The 20,796-nt window shown below is 43.8% G+C and overlaps 2 protein-coding genes across 10 annotated transcripts in view; one reads left to right on the plus strand and one right to left on the minus strand.

Annotated features, from left to right (window-relative positions):
• Positions 1-20,796, minus strand: part of LOC147030709 (general transcription factor IIH subunit 4-like) — a 74,218-nt gene that overhangs the window by 51,436 nt on the left and 1,986 nt on the right. The gene's annotated exons all lie outside the window — the stretch shown is intronic.
• Positions 51-20,796, plus strand: part of LOC147030713 (serine/threonine-protein kinase par-1-like) — a 185,800-nt gene continuing 165,054 nt past the window's right edge. Inside the window, exons 1-11 of one of the 9 annotated variants that reach the window (XR_015056479.1) lie at positions 71-254; positions 986-1,024; positions 1,476-1,524; positions 4,538-4,764; positions 4,901-4,957; positions 7,882-8,118; positions 9,364-9,483; positions 9,657-9,768; positions 10,487-11,871; positions 15,162-15,252; positions 15,558-19,737. Coding sequence is in view for 7 of the 9 variants with exons in the window: in XM_085875025.1 (XP_085731151.1) it covers positions 105-254; positions 986-1,024; positions 1,476-1,524; positions 4,538-4,764; positions 4,901-4,957; positions 7,882-8,118; positions 9,364-9,483; positions 9,657-9,768; positions 10,487-10,533 (1,038 nt within the window). In the remaining 2 variants the exon portion in view is untranslated. Of the gene's footprint in view, positions 255-985; positions 1,092-1,475; positions 1,525-4,537; positions 4,765-4,900; positions 4,958-7,881; positions 8,119-9,363; positions 9,484-9,656; positions 9,769-10,486; positions 12,007-15,161; positions 19,738-20,796 lie in introns of those variants that run through there. The other 8 variants (XR_015056478.1, XM_085875028.1, XM_085875025.1 and 5 more) reach the window with 8 other exon arrangements.

Below are 20,796 nucleotides of genomic sequence, written 5' to 3' on the forward strand. Positions count from 1 at the left end.
CCTCACCTTTTATTTGTAAATTTTCGTTGTGAGGTTTGTGATGAAGTTACTCGATTGGTAAGGTGAAATAACGATACTGAGAAACATCTTGTTTAAAGATCTTGATGTATTCTTTCTCTGATCTTCGAATGAAACATGACGTTTTCTCAATTTGTATTGTTGTTCAGATCGAGAAGTATGACGTCATCAGAAAGCTCGGTGAAGGAGGTCAGGGAGCAGTTTACAAAGCGAGGAACACCTTGTCTGGTGATGAGGTACGGAAAGGTGTCGTGCTTTCAGGGTTGTGGTCAGGGTTCATAAAGGTGAACATGAAAAGGTTTTCCTCTACCTGTACCTACATCTGTAAATTAATTCATTAAATCTCAATTCGCTCCCTTAAAGTTTCCTCCAACATGTGAACTTCATGTAAATGAGTGTAAATGTGGTAAAATTCACCTCAATTACCTTGTTTATCCTCTTCGTGTATTTATACACTTGTGTATGCTTGGTGTTGGCTTAATGGTTCAGGTGGTGAACTTGGGATCTGAAGCATCCTGAGTTCAAACCCCACTTGGCTGTTGAATTAATAATAGGTGGAGTTGATTCTGCCTGTCATCCTTGTGAGGTCGGCAAAATGAGTGCCAGCTTGCTGGTATCCTGTGTCGGAGTGGCCACCCTCCAGGATTATGCCCAATAGCCAAGGAGACTGCTGAGGTAGAACCAACGCTCTGCACAGAGTATGGTCCCAATGGATGGATGGATGGAAACTCATCTCTTTTTCCCTGAAATCTGAACTTTACCTTTTGCTGATGGAGCCTGATGATGTGATTGGATGTTCCCCTTCTACCTTTGATTAGTATGTTACCATATTGGTCTGCATGTTTTGTGAAGGTGAGCACGATGCTTGTGAGATGTAAATTGATGTAAATGGTCTTACTCACACTTGTGCACCTGGAACTGCATCACAAGTTTATGATCAACTTTTACCTGTCTGTTTCTCTTCCAGGTGGCAATTAAAATTTCCTTGAAGAACGACTTTGAGAAAGTGAGTTTATTTCATGCCATTTGGGGTTAGAGTGCAAATCACAGCGAAATGTGACTTGACCTGAAAGGTTCGTTCATGATTTCCACCTGTTGGTCGAAAGTAAACAGATTAACAAAGTAAACAGGTGTTACTGGGACCAACGAAAACGTCATCTTTACCCTCAACATCACAAAAATAAAAACATTTTAACTTCAGTAAGGAATATTCCTGAGAATATGGAATATCATGAAACTTTGTCTAAAGAGAGTATTCAGTCCTGAAATGTATTTATGAGGTTAAAATCTCGGTTTTGGGGACTCCCTGGACTCATACATTGTACCCCACATGTCGTCACTTTATTCTTTCTCTGTCTCCTTCTTCTCTCAATCTCTCTTTCCTCCATCTCTCTCTCTCCCTCTGTTTCCTCCATCTCTTTCTCTCTCTCTCTACTTCACTCTCTCTCTCGTTGCAGTTTTCAAAAGAAGCCTCCATCATTTCTTCCTTGCATCATCCAAACATCAGTAAGTGAGCATTTCATTTTAAATGATAAATTGTTCTTTCATCGTGATGATGTTAAATCATGATGCTTTGTTTGTATTATTACTGTTATTCACTGAAAAGGTTTGTTTTCCTTCATTTGAATATGGATGGGTTGAGGACCCTGGAAATCTTTCCAAAAAGTAGGCCATCTTGTGCTCGTGGCATGGTCAGATTACCTGCATGGGGTTAACTCTTTCATTCACAATACCTATCGGTGACATGTTAGGACACGGATACAGCAGGGATACAATGGGCCAAATGGTCTTTCAATGTGCGGCATTTTCAGCACGGTGCATCCACTGAACTTCCGAAAGGACCGTCTGGTGAACCCTCACATCGACCTTCTCAACAATAATCCTCTTCAGGAAGTTCAATCATTCAAACTCCTCGGTCTCACAATCAGCAATGATCTTTCTTCGGCAAACCACATTCCAAAGTTGGTCTCCAAGGCCAGCCACTGACTGGGCATCCTACGTCATACAAGGCTGTGAGGGTTAGTACACCTTCCTTGGTACACCTGAACTCCTATTAAACGACAAGACTTTCATCCGCAGCTTGATGGAGCACATACTCTCTCCTTTGGGTTGGCTCCCCAACCTCACACCTTACTCAGGTCAACGCCATGGAAACCAAGACCTTCAGGATCATTGGAATCTTCTTTGTGGGCCGATCACTTTCCTGTCGCAGACAGGTAGGTGGTTTCTCTATCTCTACGGCCGATCTTTTCTGGTCTGATCTTGCAACCTCTGCTCTTTCCGTGCTTCCCCAGCCTTTACCCCTCGACTCGAGGTCTCTGCTGGGCAGGCAAGGTCCACCATCAATCCCCTTCTTGTGAAACTTCCAAAATCCAGGATCACTGCTCATCTCCACTCATTCGTTCCTCTTTCTTCCACCTGTGCAACCAAACACCACATTCTCCCCAATCTTATTCTTCCCTCCAACTCTTCAAGACAGCTGTTATCACCATTTCAGATAAGCCCCCCCTCCCTCATCCAAAAACATGACAATTTCAACCCCATTTAATGCCCCCCCCTCCACCTCCTTCCAAATTTACAGTTTTTTTCCAAACTGAGAGTATGTTTCTGGTTCCATCCTGTCCACCCCATGCGTCCTCCCCACACCCATTGCTTGTCCCAATCTCCCCCTATTTTGTTTTTCAACCCCACTATAAGTGTGTCTGTCTCTCTCGTTCCTTTTGTTCTGTTGTCTCCTGATCTGTTCAGTGTTCTCGCTCTTCCATGAGCCTTGTCTCTGTAGATAAAAAAAATTAATTGTATTCATTTAATGGTGAAACAAAGATGGGGAAACATGAGATTGTGCCTTTTATTTCCCGATATAATGAATGGAAGATAATGTTTGCTTCAGAAAATCGATCAGTCAGAAACGAGATGGAATAAAGAGTTACCCAACAACTTCAGACTCCCAGGAATAACAACTTACCCCAACTACATCACACTCCCAGTAATAACAACTTACCCCAACTACATCACACTCCCAGTAATAACAACTTACCCCAACTACATCACACTCCCAGTAATAACAACTTACCCCAACTACATCACACTCCCAGGAATAACAACTTACCCCAACTACATCACACTCCCAGTAATAACAACTTACCCCAACTACATCACACTCCCAGTAATAACAACTTACCCCGACTACATCACACTCCCAGTAATAACAACTTACCCCAACTACATCACACTCCCAGTAATAACAACTTACCCCAACTACATCACACTCCCAGTAATAACAACTTACTACAACTACATCACACTCCCAGGAATAACAACCCCGACTACATCACACTCCCAGTAATAACAACTTACCCCACTACATCACACTCCCAGTAATAACAACTTACCCCGACTGCATCACACTCCCAGGAATAACAACAACTACATCACACTCCCAGTAATAACAACTTACCCCAACTACATCACACTCCCAGTAATAACAACTAACTACATCACACTCCCAGTAATAACAACTTACCCCGACTACATCACACTCCCAGTAATAACAACTTACCCCAACTACATCACACTCCCAGTAATAACAACTTACCCCAACTACATCACACTCCCAGGAATAACAACTTACCCCAACTACATCACACTCCCAGTACTACATCACACTCCCAGTAATAACAACTTACTACATCACACTCCCTGTAATAACAACTTACCCCAACTACATCACACTCCCAGGAATAACAACTTACCCCAACTACATCACACTCCCTGTAATAACAACTTACCCCAACTACATCACACTCCCAGGAATAACAACTTACCCCAACTACATCACACTCCCAGTAATAACAACTTACCCCGACTACATCACACTCCCAGGAATAACAACTTACCCCGACTACATCACACTCCCAGTAATAACAACTTACCCCGACTACATCACACTCCCAGTAATAACAACTTACCCCAACTACATCACACTCCCAGTAATAACAACTTACCCCAACTACATCACACTCCCAGGAATAACAACTTACCCCGACTACATCACACTCCCAGTAATAACAACTTACCCCAACTACATCACACTCCCAGTAATAACAACTTACCCCAACTACATCACACTCCCAGTAATAACAACTTACCCCAACTACTTCACACTCCCAGTAATAACGACTAACCCCAACTTCTTCATACTTCACACTCATGATCATGGATGGTGTCCCGGATCTATGGACCCCTGAGATCATCCATTGAATGTACACAAACTACGTTCCCAGCACGAGGAATGCTCAGATCACCCTTTGTGTGAAACTTCATGCTGAGTAGAAGTGGGTAGCTCTCCACAGTTAAACTACATCAGTCATGTGACGGAAAGCCAGTCAAAGGCCTCACCGTGTCACATTTGAACCTCCTCTTCACTCAACAGATGTAGTTATCATAATGAGGATTTGTTTTTATTTATGCGTTTTGCTTCTGATGATTCTTTCTCCTGCACTCTGTCATCCCCATGTAGTTCAAGTTTATGACATTAACAAGACCGAGGAGATGATGTTCATGGTCCTGGAACTCGCACATGGTGGTATGTTTTTAATCAATCTTCTGTTCCGAAGGTGTGTACCTGTGATCAAATCTGATCATTTCACTCACTCATGGCAACTTATCCACACAGGTAGTCTGTTGGATTATCGGCAACATCATGCACCAATGACAGAGGAGAAGATACGTCCCATCATTTTCCAGGTGAGCTGAGCCTGTACTGACGTCATTCTTCATGATGTTCAACGTGTGGTTTAAAATCAGGATTTTTCAAATGAACAACATTTGTTGGAAACTCCAATTTGCATAACGACCCGTTAATTCAGTGCTTTCCTTCCAGGCAGCGTCTGCACTCAGTTACATCCATAGCAAGAACATCATGCACGGGGACATCAAGGTAAAACAAATCTGAACATAAAAACCTCATGATGATGTTGTCATCGCGGGACATCAGTGAAACACTATCACAGAAGGGAGAGGTTTTTCTTTGGGGAAACAGGAAAATGTGTTGGAAATGAAGGAAAGTTTTTGTGGAATTGTCTCATTTGAACTGGTTTGAATGAAGATGAACATAACAAGGAGACTGAGCACCCTCAGAGACCTTGTTGACCTTGGTACACATTGATAGCAATTCACTAGTCAAGCTCATAGTTACTGTAACAAGGATCGGTGAAACCTCGTGCAGCATTGAAATCAGATGATGTCAGGGGGTGAAGATACTTCCACATGTTACAGGTGAGTTCAGGTTACATCATTGGTGAAGATACCTCCACATGGTGCTGGTGAATTCAGGTAACAACAGAAGGTGAACAGACTTAGACATGTTACAGGTGAATTCAGGCAACATCAGTGGGTGAAGATACTTTCACATGTTGCAGGTGAATTCAGGTAACAACAGAAGGTGAACAGACTTACACATGTTACAGGTGAATTCAGGTGATGTCAGTCGGTGAAGATACTTACACTTGTTTCGGAAAGATCACAAATTGGTTGTTGATTGAGGGCTGGAGCAACAACCAGTGTGAGGCAGAAATGGGAAACACGAATAAGAATGAAGGGTGTATTTGTCGGGATGTTGTTTCGAGATTGAAGGTGATGTTAACGTATTAAATGCAGGAACCCAGTGAGTTCTCACCTCATTTGGGCGATTTTAGAAAGGAGGCCAACTACCAATATATCAGCTTGTCTTCTCTTTCGTGTCAGAGAGATTATGTGATTGATCCAGATCTTGTTCAGATTCCCGAAAGGTGAACATGCTTTTCCAATGTGTACCTTGTTTCCCTCCTCACCACAAATCACAATGCCAAATATGGAAATCATTTCACATTTTTCAGGGTCTTTTCTCCAACTTTTATTTTTGGAGAATTTGCCCATGACCCAAAACACGTGATCTTGATCTTATCATCACTCATGTTTAGCCCGGTGTTGAGTGCCAATAAATTGAGATTATCAGTTTCAGCTGTTACTGGCTGTGGTTCACATTTGGTTGGTTGTTTGCATTTTACAAAGTCGAGGCTCATGAAAAAGCTGTTACAAGAACGCTGAATGGATCAGGACACAACAGGACAAAATCAACAGTTGAGAAGGGGGGTGGGACACCAACAGCAGAGTTGAAGGCCAGTATCGAGGCAGATTGGATGGACAAGCAATGGATGTGGGGAGAAATGAGGTGGAGAAGAGGATGCATGTGTTGGACAAGATGGATACCAGAAGGAAACTCTGAGGAGGGAAATCGGGAATTTGGAAGGAGGAAGGATGAGGGTGGGGTGGAGTGTGGTGCAGTGTGAGTGTTAGCAAGGGTAGAAAAGATCACGGTTTTCGATGGGGGATGATCTGAGATGGTGTTGAACGGCTGTTTGAAGACGTGGAGGGAATTATGAGATTTAAGAGAATGTGGCAGTTGGTTCCACAAGTGGGAAGAAAGAGGAACGAATGAGTGGAACTGAGCAGTGATCCTGCATTCTGGGAGTTTCACCAGATGGGGATCAATGGTGGACCGCGTGTGCCCAGCAGAAACATGGGGGGGGGGGGAGCGTTGTGGAGAGGGGAAGGGGACAAAGCAGAGGATGCAAGACCAGAAAGGAGGTGGTGGAAGACAAATAGACCAGCGACCTGTCTGCGATGACAACGTGACAGGCACATAGACTCAACTTCATCACGGGAGATTGCAATGATCTTGAAGGCCTTGGTTTCCACGGCGTCAAGCTCAACAAGATGTGAAGCTGTGGAACCAGCCCAAAGAGGAGAGCAGTACTGCCTCAACCTGTGGATGAAGGCCTTGTAGTTTGATAGGAGTTCAGGTGTGCCAAGTTCGGACTTTGCACGACGGACGATGCCCAGCCAACAGTCAAATGAGTTTTGCCCAAGAGAGATCGTGGCTGACAGGGAGACCCAGCAGTTTGAATGAATGAACTTCTCCAAGTGGATTGGGAAGAAAATCGATGGGGCGGTTTGTCAGACGATCCTTTCGGAGAGAGATCGAGAGTGAGAGTGTGAGATTTGTCTGGATTGAAAGACATACTCCAAGTGTTTGTACTGCATCAAGGTGGCAACATGTCCAAGGTGGAGTGACCTGGTCTGAATCCAGATTGGTGATATGAGATGAGGTTGTTCGAGAAAAGAAATGATTTCACATCAAATGTGGTGATGGATTCAATGACCTTGCTGATGATTGTAAGTCAGCTGACAGATCTGGAGTTGAGGGGAAACTGCAAATCTCGATCTGTTGAGGGAGTGTTGTTCCACCAACAAGTACCCCATGATTGTTTACACAGTGAACTTTTCATGATCAAGTCCGTGACAATCAGAACAGGAAGGGTGATAGAATACAGCCTTGTGTAACTCCTGTGGATATATCAAAAAGGTCGATCGGTCCATTTTCAGTTTCCACACACGACATGGAATTGTGATCCGTGCTTTCATCATGTCCATCATTTTCTCTCTGATGCCGTATCACCTCACGATCTCATGAGGTATTTTATTGATGTGATTGTAAAATGTTAATTCTCGTACGTACAATAAGTAGATATTTTGTTTGAAAGTTCATCCTTGTATTTGTCCCACTCAATGTACTTCAACTATTTTGAAATGGATCAGCTGATGAGATGCTGAAAAGGTTCATTGATCACGTGGTGTGGCTGTTTGCTGTTACGGTGATGATCCATGTTTTGTTAAATACATTTCATGTTGTTTCAAGTAAATGAAGATCGTCCTTTTCATCGGAATAGGGACATGAGTTGTGTAAAGCACACGTAACATTACCTGGTGAAAATGATAACTTATCTTCCACGCTTCCATTTTACTCTTCCATCCATCCAACAGCTCGCAAACATCTTGTACAACGACCTCGGAGTCCTTAAGGTCGCCGACTTTGGCCTTTCATGTGTGTTTGAACCTGGAGCAGTCGTGTTTGGGATAAGGGGAACACCTGGCTACATGGCCCCAGAGCTGCACTGCCCCGAGGGCTACAATGGTCCTGCGGTCGACGTGTGGGCTCTTGGGGTTGTCCTGCACTTGTTGATAGACCGATATTTCCCATACTCGTGGGAGACGATCAAGGTGAGTGTTCCCTCCTTACAATCGACCGAACCTTCGTGACGATCTTAGTGTTCATGATCGATGTGAATGTCGATGCAGTGTTCTTTCATAGATATGAGTATCTTCATCAGATTTCACATCAACACAGACCAGAGAAATCATGAACAAGGTTGAAAGAAGAAAAACGTTTCTTGTTTTCAGAAACAATCATTTCACGGGATCACATCATTGCCATCGTCAGACAGTCGGGTTGTACATTTTGTTCACTGCTTGGTTTTTCCCATCCTTGGCAAAGTAAGAATGTAAAAATGATTAAAATAATTACAATTTCCATCAACAATATGAATTTTGGAGTGAATAGGCTCAAATCATTGTGGTTGGATTGTCCAAGAGGTCGTTGGTTCGAATCCAACAATGGCCCAGTCATACTGAAGACTAAAACCTCAGACATGTTGCTTCTTTGCCTTACGATCAACACTTGAAGGATAAAGCTGCGACAGACCCGATGTATTGGTAGCGATGGGAGGTGGGGGATCGTATTTATCCCTTATTGCCCCTTCTGTCTGCGGAGAGAAAAGTGAGGTCACAAGATGGCGTCGCTGGGACCCGTTGTGCTTTGGACTGTAGTCAAGTCCAATGTTGTCTCATGTTTGTGTCTGCAAGCATGCACAGAATATGTGTGACTGCTTCTCCATGAGCCTTCAGATTCAGATTTGGATGTGCCAAACCCTGTTACAGTGTCAGTGATGGCGAAGCAGTTTTTTGGCTTGGGTAAAATTGGGTGGTTTGCCATTGCCTTGCCAGACAGAGTTCGGGCACGAATTTGTTATACCTTCATGGTGCCGGTGACAGCTCGCCTACTCTTCACGAAGGACACCGTGAGGTGTTTAACGTTCACCAACTAATGTCGGCAGATGGGACACCCAGTTTCCGTCCACCCGAGGGAGGGTACACACATTGATGAATCACTGTGCTTGTGAAACACCAGGGTGACAGTTTATATTTGGTTCCGTGGGTTTGGATTCAAAGCCAGGCGAAACGGCTTCAAGGCAAGTGGGCAAACCTCTCGGCCACCCTGTGAGACCCCATCATCCTGAGACGATGTAATAAAAACTCTTGATATAAAGTTTGGATTGTAAAACACAGAACGTATCCTTTGAGTTCACTTTGAGATGAAAATGTTGTGGGCACCTGCTTGGTGAACGTGTTGTGTGCACCTGCTTTGGTGAATGAATCAGTGAATTTTACAGATCTGTCTCTTTGCAGGACGTCGGATGCAAGAATCGGCCGTTTCACTACAAACCTCCCTCTTCTGCTGGGTCCCAGTGCGCTGAGCTCTTAAAATCCATGCTCTGTGTCGATCCAACAAAGAGGATCTCAATGAAGGTGTGTGATAACGGGGCAGCTTCTACTTTGGATATTTTATTTGATTTACCAAAAGTTCGAGCAGGACTGTGAAAGTTCACTATTGTGGGACTGAGTGGTTCTTGGCCAAATGAGATGGCGTGTGATGGTAATTACTCAAGATTCTGGATGGACCGAGTTGTTTTACCTTGAAGGAGATCCTCGTGCATCCATGGATAAACAAGAGGACACCTGGTGTGAAGAAACGTTCCCGTGACTCCGAGAGCACGGATGCAAGACCAGCCAAACGTCTGTGCACATCTAAAGGTACTGGTTCTCTGCTGGACTGTGGTTCTGCTGTTTAACATCTACTGATTCTCGTGAACCTCATGAGCCAGTTCCTGTTATTTATTCTGCTCATTATTCATGGATCAACAATAATTTGGCCTGGGCTTGGCCACGTGGTGTGCATCATTCCCCTTACGATGATGGGAGCAATTTTCGAGTCACCTCAGTCTCAAAACATCAGCAGTTGGATTGGGCCGACTAATGATGGGCCAGGATGAAGCCTGTGCATTTCATTTTGTCTGTGATGGAGTTGTAAATAAGGCCGACTTTCCTTTTGCTTTGGCATCTGCTTTCCCTGTCAACAATGGCGTGAACTGTGGGGGAGTGCAAGTTTGGGCAATTATGGGATGTCAAATCTGAAGCAATTGGGCCATCCCGTGGGAACCAAGAACTCGCCCTAAACTTGTACTTGATCACCACTGCCTTCCTTATTTTTCGTTTTTCACCTGCATTCTTTCAGGGTTTCTCATTTACCAACATCATGACTGAAGTAACTGTGACTTCCTGTTCAACTTGAGTGTTAAACATCCTCAATTGATACTGACCATGGTTTGGTGTTTGGTGTTTGATCCAATTGGTGTTTGTGTGTGGATTGCTGCCTTGATTTATATTTCTTGGACCTGTTTTTGTCGGATGCCCTTCGTGTCACACATTGGTCCCACCGGATGGATGGTTTTTCGACTCGGTTTCATCGTAGGACATTCCAATGATGTGGAAAGACTTGGCGTCCTCAGCAAGGAGTGAGGCAGGGGTACCAGCCCAGACACGAGAGCAGTACTCCATCAAGCTGCAGTTGAAGGCTTTGCCATTTGTTAAAAGTTGAACAGGAGCAAAAGAGAGAGCTCGGACCATCATTATGGAGAAATGCCGACACTTGCAACGGTGGGTAAAATTAGTGACTGAAAACCATCTTCGTGAGAATGTTGAAAAGTAAAAGCAATTGTTGAAATATTACGGTCATGAATGTTCCTCCTTGACACCATGCATGTCTGAATTTCTCGCCCACCTCCCCCCTTCCATTGAGAGCCAAGTTCACAGTTTCCAGGCCTTCTGCAATAAAAAGGCCAATACAAGGACATCGAGCCAAGTTCACAGTTTCCGGGCCTTCTGCAATAAAAAGGCCAATACAAGGACATCGAGCCAAGTTCACAGTTTCCGGGCCTTCTGCAATAAAAAGGCCAATACAAGGACATCGAGCCAAGTTCACAGTTTCCGGGCCTTCTGCAATAAAAAGGCCAAGACAAGGACATCGAGCCAAGTTCACAGTTTCCGGGCCTTCTGCAATAAAAAGGCCAAGACAAGGACATCGAGCCAAGTTCACAGTTTCCGGGCCTTCTGCAATAAAAAGGCCAATACAAGGACATCGAGCCAAGTTCAGTTTGCGGGCCTTCTGCAATAAAAAGGCCAATACAAGGACGTCGAGCCAAGTTCAGTTTGCGGGCCTTCTGCAATAAAAAGGCCAATACAAGGACGTCGAGCCAAGTTCACAGTTTCCGGGCCTTCTGCAATAAAAAGGCCAAGACAAGGACATCGAGCCAAGTTCACAGTTTCCGGGCCTTCTGCAATAAAAAGGCCAATAAAAGGACGTCGAAGACTCACCATTGCTGCAAGACGACCCATGCTTTTTGTTCATGGAAGTGGGCCACGTGGACCAAGAAGAATCCCACATTCTGCAGCCACGTGGTCCCACCACCAATATGTTGCAATTCACCGCAAAGCGAAGACCATCATTCCTTTTGTTCATTCAAGTGGGCCACATGGACCAAGAAGACTTCCACGTTGAGTGGCCACGTGGTCTCACCAATATGTTGCCATTGACGGTGAAGTGAATATTACCGTTCCTATTATTCAAATGTGGGCCACATGGGTCGAAGGACTCACGTCGTGTTGAGTGGCCATGTGGTCCCAGTGTAAGTATTTGAACCCTTCAAACTGAGGAGTGCTGTCAAGCTTTCCGGCAGGTGTTGATGTCAGACTGTGGGGAGCCACTAAAAATAACTCTGCACTTTAAATGAGCAGAAGAGTGCCCACCTGGTCAACTCAACTTTTTCTCCACAAATGTACAGAATCCGAATGTGAAGTGTAAGTGATGTTTCAGGTAGAATTGCAAGCCAGAGTTTCGCAACGCATTAGTTTTTCTTTTTTTTCAGCATAGGAATGCGATTGTAAACAAAAACAGGGTGAGAGGAGGGGGAGTTGTGTAAAATAAGGGGGAAGAAAGAGCGGGAGAAAAAGAGGAATGGAGGAGGCTTAAACAGCCTCGGAAGAGGCTGAATGGAGAGGTGGGGGTCGTAGGACGGATGTGGGCCGAGGTTGGACTTCGTGCACCCCCCGAGGGAAAGGAAGCACACACACATAGATATTAGTTATTTATTTATTATTCTGTTTCGAGGAAACAAAATCGTATCATTGTGATCAATATGCGTTGTGTGTGTGTGTAAGCAGCATAAGTGTCTGTTCCTTTTCCCTCTTTCGATCTACCTCACTATGTCTATCTTTCTATCCCTTCAATTTAACACCATTCCCTTCCATTACTCACCAGTCACGTTCATTGCTCGCCTGCTCACAAACCCTTTCACTCATTTGCTCACATGGTAGCAGAATAATGGCGATGCCCGGCGTAAGTAGAGACAGAAGTCGCTCAGGTAGAGATTGTTTCGACCCCTTCATGCACCCGCCCCTTCGCGAGACATCAATGCAACACCGCAAGGCCAATGGAAAACAGCCACTGAGGGGTAGGGGCGGGGTACAAACCCAGATCGGTGGCAAAATCTCTCGCCTCCACAAATGCCCGAGACAGATCAGAGTTTTGAGAGCCTGTTCCCAGAGATATTTTCCACTTTTCGTTTTATTCCACCAGAGCAGATTTTTGAAACCTCACACCAATTTCTCTCCCATGTCACGTCTTCATTTCCACATAATTTTACTCAGATCGCCCCAGTGCCGTATTTTCCAGCGCTGCCTTCCAAACATCAAAGCCTGCCAATATTTACATGGAACGAGCTGTCCTGATAGTCCTGGGGCTGAGGGGGGTCCTGTGTGCAATCATATGTCCCCTAATTTTGACTCTTGATCCTTGGATGGGACTCCTTGGAGATTGAAAAAAACTTGGGTTGACATTCCGGATGTGGGTCAGAAAGGTGTAATTCAAGATGGCCGCTGCGTCATTATAACCAGTATAACTCCATGTGGAATTGTCCTCGAGTGATAAATTTCATGTCTTTACCTTGGTTTTTGTGGTCAAGGAATCCATTAAAATCATTTGCAGGGTTAAAAAAAGTACGGGATAACGGTGAAATCCAAAATGGCCACCAATATGGCCGCCGCGCCCTTTCATCTCACCTGTCATGGTTCAGAATTGAGCTCGAAGAATAAATTGTGTTTCAATATGGGTTTTAGGGGTCAAGCATTTCACTCAGACCAATCAATTTGCAGAAGCAACGATGGATAATTGTTAATTCCAGTACAGGGGCTCTAATTGACCAGGACACAGGTCCCCTCCAAGGATCAAGAGTCGAAATTAGGGGACAAATGATTGCACACAGGACCCCCCTCAGGACTATACGTAGAAGAAATAAGAAACGTGTTTTACATTGAATGAGACTTTAGTAACATTTAAATTTATACTAATAAATCCTGAGCACCGTTATTTTCCATGCACAATGCAGTACACATTATTCATGAATCCAAAACTGTTTAAATAACTCGATCAGTTTGGTATACAGTGGGCATCAAACCTCCGACTATTACGTTGCTTATAATTTGCACAAACCGCACCGACTTCGTTGGAATAACCCCGTTAGGGTTTTTGCATTGGCTGCTCTGATTGTTTGCCTGGCATTTACAGAATATGCAGCATCGAACTTTTCTTTGTCTGCAAGGACAGAAGTGAGTGGCACATTTCACACAGTTACATTTTAAAGCTACTTCTTCAGGCAAATGACGATGGTATTTCATTGGTCCGAGACATTCGTTTTCTATCATAAACCCATAGTCTTGAGGGTTTAGCGAAAAATCTCCGAAACATTTGACTTGCATATAGGTCATATAGAATGCCCTATGAATATGACCTTCCGTAGCATAGCTGGTTGGGGGAAGGTCAATAATTGTCATCGACTTTCTGTGATGGTACATGTTGTAACGTAAACAATCCATCGTTTCAATGCCATGATTTCCTCCTTTCAACACTTGGACCAGGTATTTCTCGGCATTGTGCACACAGGCCTGCACATTTCTCTGTGCCCTTCCAAAGTCCTTTAGGTACAGAACAGGTTCTGCCTTGATACCAGCAGCTTTCGTGCCAAATTTGTTAGTAATGTCACAGCCAGTTAGTGCATGCATCGCGGGAAGGACTTCACACATTGGTCTTCCAACCTTGTCAGCTATTACATGTAGAGGGATAAATCTTGTCCTGTCTCCAACTCCCCCTCTGAGCCAAAGTTCACGGAGTCCATTTGCTGTGAAAATATGATAGAAATACATTGCAACTACGAACACATCAGTATCGCTCGAGAGAATTACAATCCGTGTGCAATTACTTCTGACGGCATGAAGAGCATGTGGGATGATACGGATATCAGCCCCTTCATGGTCCGAGTCCAGTTCTGGGTGTTGGCTTACTATCCCATTCCTGATCGACTGGGTTTGTGTTGAGGTTTCGTCTCCCACTATCCGACTCACTACAATGTGAACATCTACGGATTCTGCAGTAAAGTGGCCAATCAGCCATACTTTCATGAGCTGTTCTAGTTTGGCTTTGTTTGCTGCAGATGACCAGAGACTATCCATATCTCTTGGTAACTTGCTTTCTCGTGTGATGTTACTGTACAAGACTGGGGGTTTCTGAGTTCGTCTTCGTCGTTCGCTTTCTTTCACTGATCCTTCCATGCACGAATCGAAGATAAAGTCAATGCGGGAAGCATTTTTGCAAACCCCAAGGATCATGCTCAGCAATTGCTTGCACAATTCTCCGAAGGTATTCATGGAGGAAGTTTTCAGCTTTCGCACATAAGCCATAACATCGACAATGTCTCCGGTTGGCATATCCGTCCAATGCATCAGAGCGATGTTGTCACCTGCTGTAATATTTGATTCAAGTTCTTTCACAAGCTCATGTTTTGTCGGTTTTTTCATGAGTCCATCCTCATCACTAAATAAGTAACTAGTTTTGACCAGATCATACGTGAAAACCTCTTGGGCATCATTCCCACGGACCCTGACAATGTCCAGTTGCTTCTGCGCAACACCGAACTCCTTCTTGTCCTGCTTCTGTTTCCTTTTGGGGCTGATGCTTTCTTTCCCTCAGCACTTGCGAATGTCTTAACATTGTTCCTGTTGATTGTGTCACTCAGTCGTTTTGTCTTCTCCACCAGGCGCTCCTTTCTGAACGTGTTGTATAAATTCAGACCGGTTTCTTGAACAGACAATGGACTATCTTGAATCTCATCTGGCATGATAGCTCTGGTGAGAAAGTTATGAAGTTTCAGTTCAGTTGTTTGCTTCACCTCGAATGGATTTTCATAATTCAGGATGTATGCGATCATCTTGTCTACTTTGCATTCATTTTATTGTGTTTGCCAACGACTGAATGAATAATTGACAGGAAGTTCTGTATTGTTCAACTGTACACCTGTGACTTCACGAAAGGTTTGATTTACCGCCATCAATTCATGGTGAATGATGTTCCATCTTGTTACGAATTCTTTCCGTTTCGTATTGCCAATGATTCCCCCATTTGTCTTAGATGAGCGGTTGATTGTCTGTTCCAGACACATGTCGGCAGCAACAGCAGAGAATGGGATGGAAGAACGTTTCACAACAAAACGCCCAGCCATGAAATTGTCATGGACAACTGGTGCATTCTCTGGTAGTTTTTTAATGTCCTCCAGGTAGAGAGAACACCACCACAGATAGTCGATCGAGTCAAAGACGGCGAAATATGGCAATACTGCTTAAACTGATTGCAGGTGCAGATGCCAGTCGCCTTCTATGTCAGCCCTCACAAGGTCATGTGCAAACCGAACCATTTCAATAAACCTAACCCAGTGGAAGAATGTTTTGCTTTCTGCCTTCCTTTCCCTTTTAAACTCCTCGAAATCCTCGAACAGGTCTCCCGATAGTCCAAGGAAAGCGTTAAGGAGCTCCTTTCTTCTCGACTTGTTCTTTGCAGACACCTCTTGCTTCATTTCTCAAAGCAACTTGAGCGGCTCCACATATTTCTCTACGCCATGCTTCTCAAAGAATGCACTCCATTGGAGTCTCTCCATAGCCTCTGAAAGGAGAGTCATGCCTTCTAGGGATCGAACATAATGTGAACCTCCCAAGACAGCCTGGGTCGTATTTGGACCAAATATTTCATTTTCGATCCATATACTCTCAGCACCACTCCCACGAAGATACTTTCCGATGCAACCAAGGTAAATCTTAAGTAAATGAAACGATCCCAGGCAAAGAGTCAAGTCCTTGAATTCTCCTTGGCGCCACAACATAATCTCTCGTGTGATTCTGTAGACACCTTCATCGCACGCAGCAGCCAAGTGGTTCTGACTTAGCTGTCCCAAGACGTTCTGAAAATTTTTAAGAGCGGTATACACTATGTTGTATTCTGTGACCGGGTGTGGTAGAATTGGCAAGAAGCCTACGATCCTTTCAGGAAGTTTGTCATCAGTGACAACTGAGTTGAAGGCACTCCAGCATGGCATTTGTTGTTCATCGCAGTCCTGTTTGATTAAACCTTCTTCTATATTTGACAAATTCATCCGGGCTGGTGACCAAGCAAGATCTTTTCCTTCCGTACCACATCCTTCACTTAATGTCGAGTTACTTACGAAATAGTCACTGGGTATCTCTCCCTTCTTTGTTGGTTTGAAGAAGTCCTTTAGCTCTTGACATTTTAGTGTCTTCTGAAATGATTTTGGACCATGAACTACACCAGTTTCCAAAATTCGTGGCTTCCTTTGAACACCATCTGATTTGTCCTGATATAAAACCGAAACAGTGTCATGAGTACCACCCAGACCCGATAGCGTGGCCTCCTCGTGATCAAAATTATCAAATGTGGCAGTGGTGAATTTCTCTGGATTAAGATGGCTTGGCAAAGGAACATCATCAGTTCCATTTGTGCAAACTAAGTCTGCCAAATCAGTCTGATACCGGAGAATTTCATCGTAACTCACTGATATTCCTAAATGGTTTCGAGAGGTGATGAGTGTTTTGCTCTTGCGTGTTGCGTGGATTCTTTCTGTGCACATCAGATGGAGTGGTGTCCTGCATCTACCATTATGGACCATGAACTACAGAACCTGGAAAACTTTCGTTTCCTCAGTTTTGGTGAATGAGCATTGCCGTTACAACTAGTTTCTTCATCAGAGGTATCGTCATCATCGCGCAATGGAGAGTTGTTATTGCTACCCACGCTGCATTCAAGATCATTTCTATTATAATTTAGTAACACACACAAAAAAGTCATTAACTCATCTGGGATATTCATATTATCCCAGGAGTCCTGCACATCAACAGAATCGCAAAACTTGTCTTGCAAATCAAAATTCAAGTCCAAAAGAGCATGCCCAATCGTTGATGCACATTGAGTGATGGGATTGCTTGACCGAATGACGTCAGCCATGTCTTCAGGACTGGCGTTGAAGAAAACCATGGCACACTTATTTGCTTCTGTAGGCCTGGAAATGTTCAATTCTTGGCTTTAGTGACTTTCAAGAAAAAGTCGAATATCTCTGTTCGAAAACGTTTCCTGGGAATCGATTAATCCATGAACATTGTTACGGAGGTCGCTTAAGGTGAAACCTTGTCCACCTTTCAATGCGAAATCAATGTTCTCGAACAACCTTGCAAAACATTTATTTTTTGCTAAACTATTGGATGGTGCGTCACATTTACTTTTCGCACGGTCGTACCTAATAAGATAATTTCGGATGCAGTTTTTGTGACAATATATATCTGATCCAAAGACGGAGTGAACATCTTGCAGGTCACTTGTCCGATAGTATACTTCATCTTGAAAGAATACCACAGCCTTTAGTAACTTTTCTGCGCGTACATCTTCACAAATCCTGAATTTCTGTCGGTCTCCTTTTATCTTTACATTCGCACACACCGTACATTTCCTTTCAGAAGCCGGTATATCAGCAGATGGAGGAGCTCGTGGTGCAATTCTGGTTTGGGTTGCTCGGCTCACAGATGGGTTTGGGACCAGTTCAACTCCTTCCGGTTCTTCCGGCTCTCCCACCGCTTTGGACGGCTCTTCTTCAAGTTTAATCAGTGTCTTTTTGAGGGTGTACGATTTATAGCATTTGTTGTTCACATGATAGACAAACTGTTCATGATCGACTTGCTCTAGCCTCCTTGCAACCAAGTCGTTACGTATTCTAGCAGCCTCTAGGACTTTCATCCGAGCCTCTGCGTTGCTGCATGTTGATTCTTTGGTGTCAATCTGACAAATAATACACTTCTTGATGTCAACATCAGCAAATTCTGAGCGGCGCCTCTTCATTGGAATCCCTTCCATTTCATTCAATGCCTGAAAAAGAGAGGTAAATATTAGTTGGTCTGTTACAAATGAAATGTGACGAGACACCAGTCAACTTCTTAGGCACTCAATCTTGTCCAGTTGCATCATTTTACGAATTGTTGGATAATCAATTAGAGCCCATGTACTGAAATTAACAATGATCCATTGTTTTTTTGTGCAAATTTATTGTTTTGAGTGAAATGCTTGACCCCTAAAACTCGTATAAAGACACCAAATTTATTCCTCTACCTCAATTCTGAACCATGACAGGCAAGATGAAAGGGTGTGGCGGCCATTTTGGATTTCACCGTTCTCCTGTACTTTTTTTAACCCTGCAAATGATTTTAATGGATTCCTTGACCCCAAAAACCGAGGTAAAGACACGAAATTTATCACTCGAGGACAATTCCACATGGAGTTATACTGGTAATAATGACGCAGTGGCCATCTTGGACGCCATCTTGAATTACACCTTTCTGCCCCACATTTGGAATGTCAACCCAAGTTTTTTTCAATCTCCTCGGGGTCCCCTACAAGGATCAAGAGTCAAAATTAGTATAGGGGACATATGATTGCACACAGGACCCGCCTCAGCCCGAGGACTATAGGAGCGGGGTCCAAACCGAGATCGGTGGCAAAATCTCTCGCCTCCACAAATGCCCGAGACAGATCAGAGTTTTGAGAGCCTGTTCCCAGAGATATTTTCCACTTTTCGTTTTGTTCCACCAGAGCAGATTTTCAAACCTCACACCAGTTTCTCTCCCATGTCACGTCTTCATTTCCACATCATTTTACTCATATCGCCCCAGTGCCGTATTTTCCAGCGCTGCCTTCCAAACATCAGAGCCTGCCAATATTTACATGGAACGAGCTGTCCTGAGGCCGCAGAACATCACACTGGCCGGACAGGTTCCGACTCGGGACCGCAGACCAATGGGGCTCAGTTGCAAGGGCAGACATGAGGTGCGAGTTTGGGCAAGATAGCTCCAAAAGGAGTGATCTCAGGGGGAGTGAAGGCTCGACAAAGTCCCTCAAACTTTTTTTTTCCAACCCCAACTTTCTCTTTCCCCCTCAACCCAATCTCTCTGTGTCTTCCTCCTTGATCCAGTATTGTAGTTCTGTGTTAAGTCATTGTGTACAAGTGCTCCGGGGTCGGGTATGATCGGTAGAGGGTAAGGGAAAAATGTATATGTGTGTATAATGTGCTTTACATGTGTTTTATACGTGTTCAACCTCTTTTCATGTCATGTTTGATTTCCTTCACCATTTTTAGGTAACAATCCCCCCTACCATTTGCTCTCCTTCGCATTTGTCCTCTGCATTCCTTTAATCATTCCACCCGTCATTTTCCGCTCTTTACATTTCCTTGCTTGCTGTGGAATAAATTATTGAAGTGTTGAATGTGTCCTGATTTATCCTGCATTGCGTTGGTCCGAATAGCATTCCCAGTGGGCAACATTGGTCTGAGTTCCCAATGGTAATGGGAGCCCACGTATGGCAGCATGCAGCATTGGTTCACGCATCCAAACTAACGACCGCATAGTCACAGGCACGATACCGCATAGTCACAGGCACGATTCCCAATCTGCCACGTTTGATTCACTGGCACGGTAAACCCACTTTGGGTGTGAGGATCCGGCCCGAGTTGAGGGTTGCAGTCGACGTTTGTGGTTTCTCGGAATATGTCACTCTCTTGGAGTTATCCAGAAGCGACGTCCCTAACAATATCTCGAAAATAGAGCCGAAGTAATCGTGAAAGAGGCCAAAGTATTACATTCCAATGGATGCAAAGAAACGCACATTCAAAGAGCATCAGCAGCAATAACAATAAAAGTCGTTCATTTCAGAATTTGGGTTTTGTGAACACAAGAGATTTTTGTGAGAAAACAGTTGTGGTGAAAGGTAAATGAGGGTGATTACTCTGTCTTGTTGGATTAGAGTGAATTTGGTTGTTTCTGGTTAATAAAGATTCCGTGGCATGAGGTAACATATCAGTATTCAATTGAAACATGAGATTACCGAAATTTGAATGGAACAAATCATCAACTTTCAAAACCTTATTTCTGAGAAATAACACATCAGTATGAGAGTGAAAACCAGTGTTAGTAACAATTCTGAGTGCTCAGTTTTGAATCAATAAAATTCTCTCCCTGTGGGTATTTGATACATTGACCCACCCAAGATAAAACTCCACAGTTTAAATAAGGTAAAATAATGGGAGAATATGACAGGGAACACATGTACTGAGAAAAACCCTTCAACTTGTATGGAACACAAACATTTGGTGAGAGAAACTTGTGTCGATTGTCGGAATATCCTTTTGTTGATAAATTAGGATCAATGAACAAGCCAAGAAATTGAGTCGGGTCAACCCTGGTGTGATCAGAAAATATTTGAATTGTCAGTGAATAATATAAATGACTCGATGTCAGATGACTTTTGAAAGTCATTAACATGAAGAATAATAAGTGTATGTGTGT

This window comes from Eptatretus burgeri, chromosome 3, assembly GCF_056783735.1.
Source record: "Eptatretus burgeri isolate ZD-2024b chromosome 3, Ebu_testis_v1, whole genome shotgun sequence".
Classification (NCBI taxonomy): domain Eukaryota; kingdom Metazoa; phylum Chordata; class Myxini; order Myxiniformes; family Myxinidae; genus Eptatretus; species Eptatretus burgeri.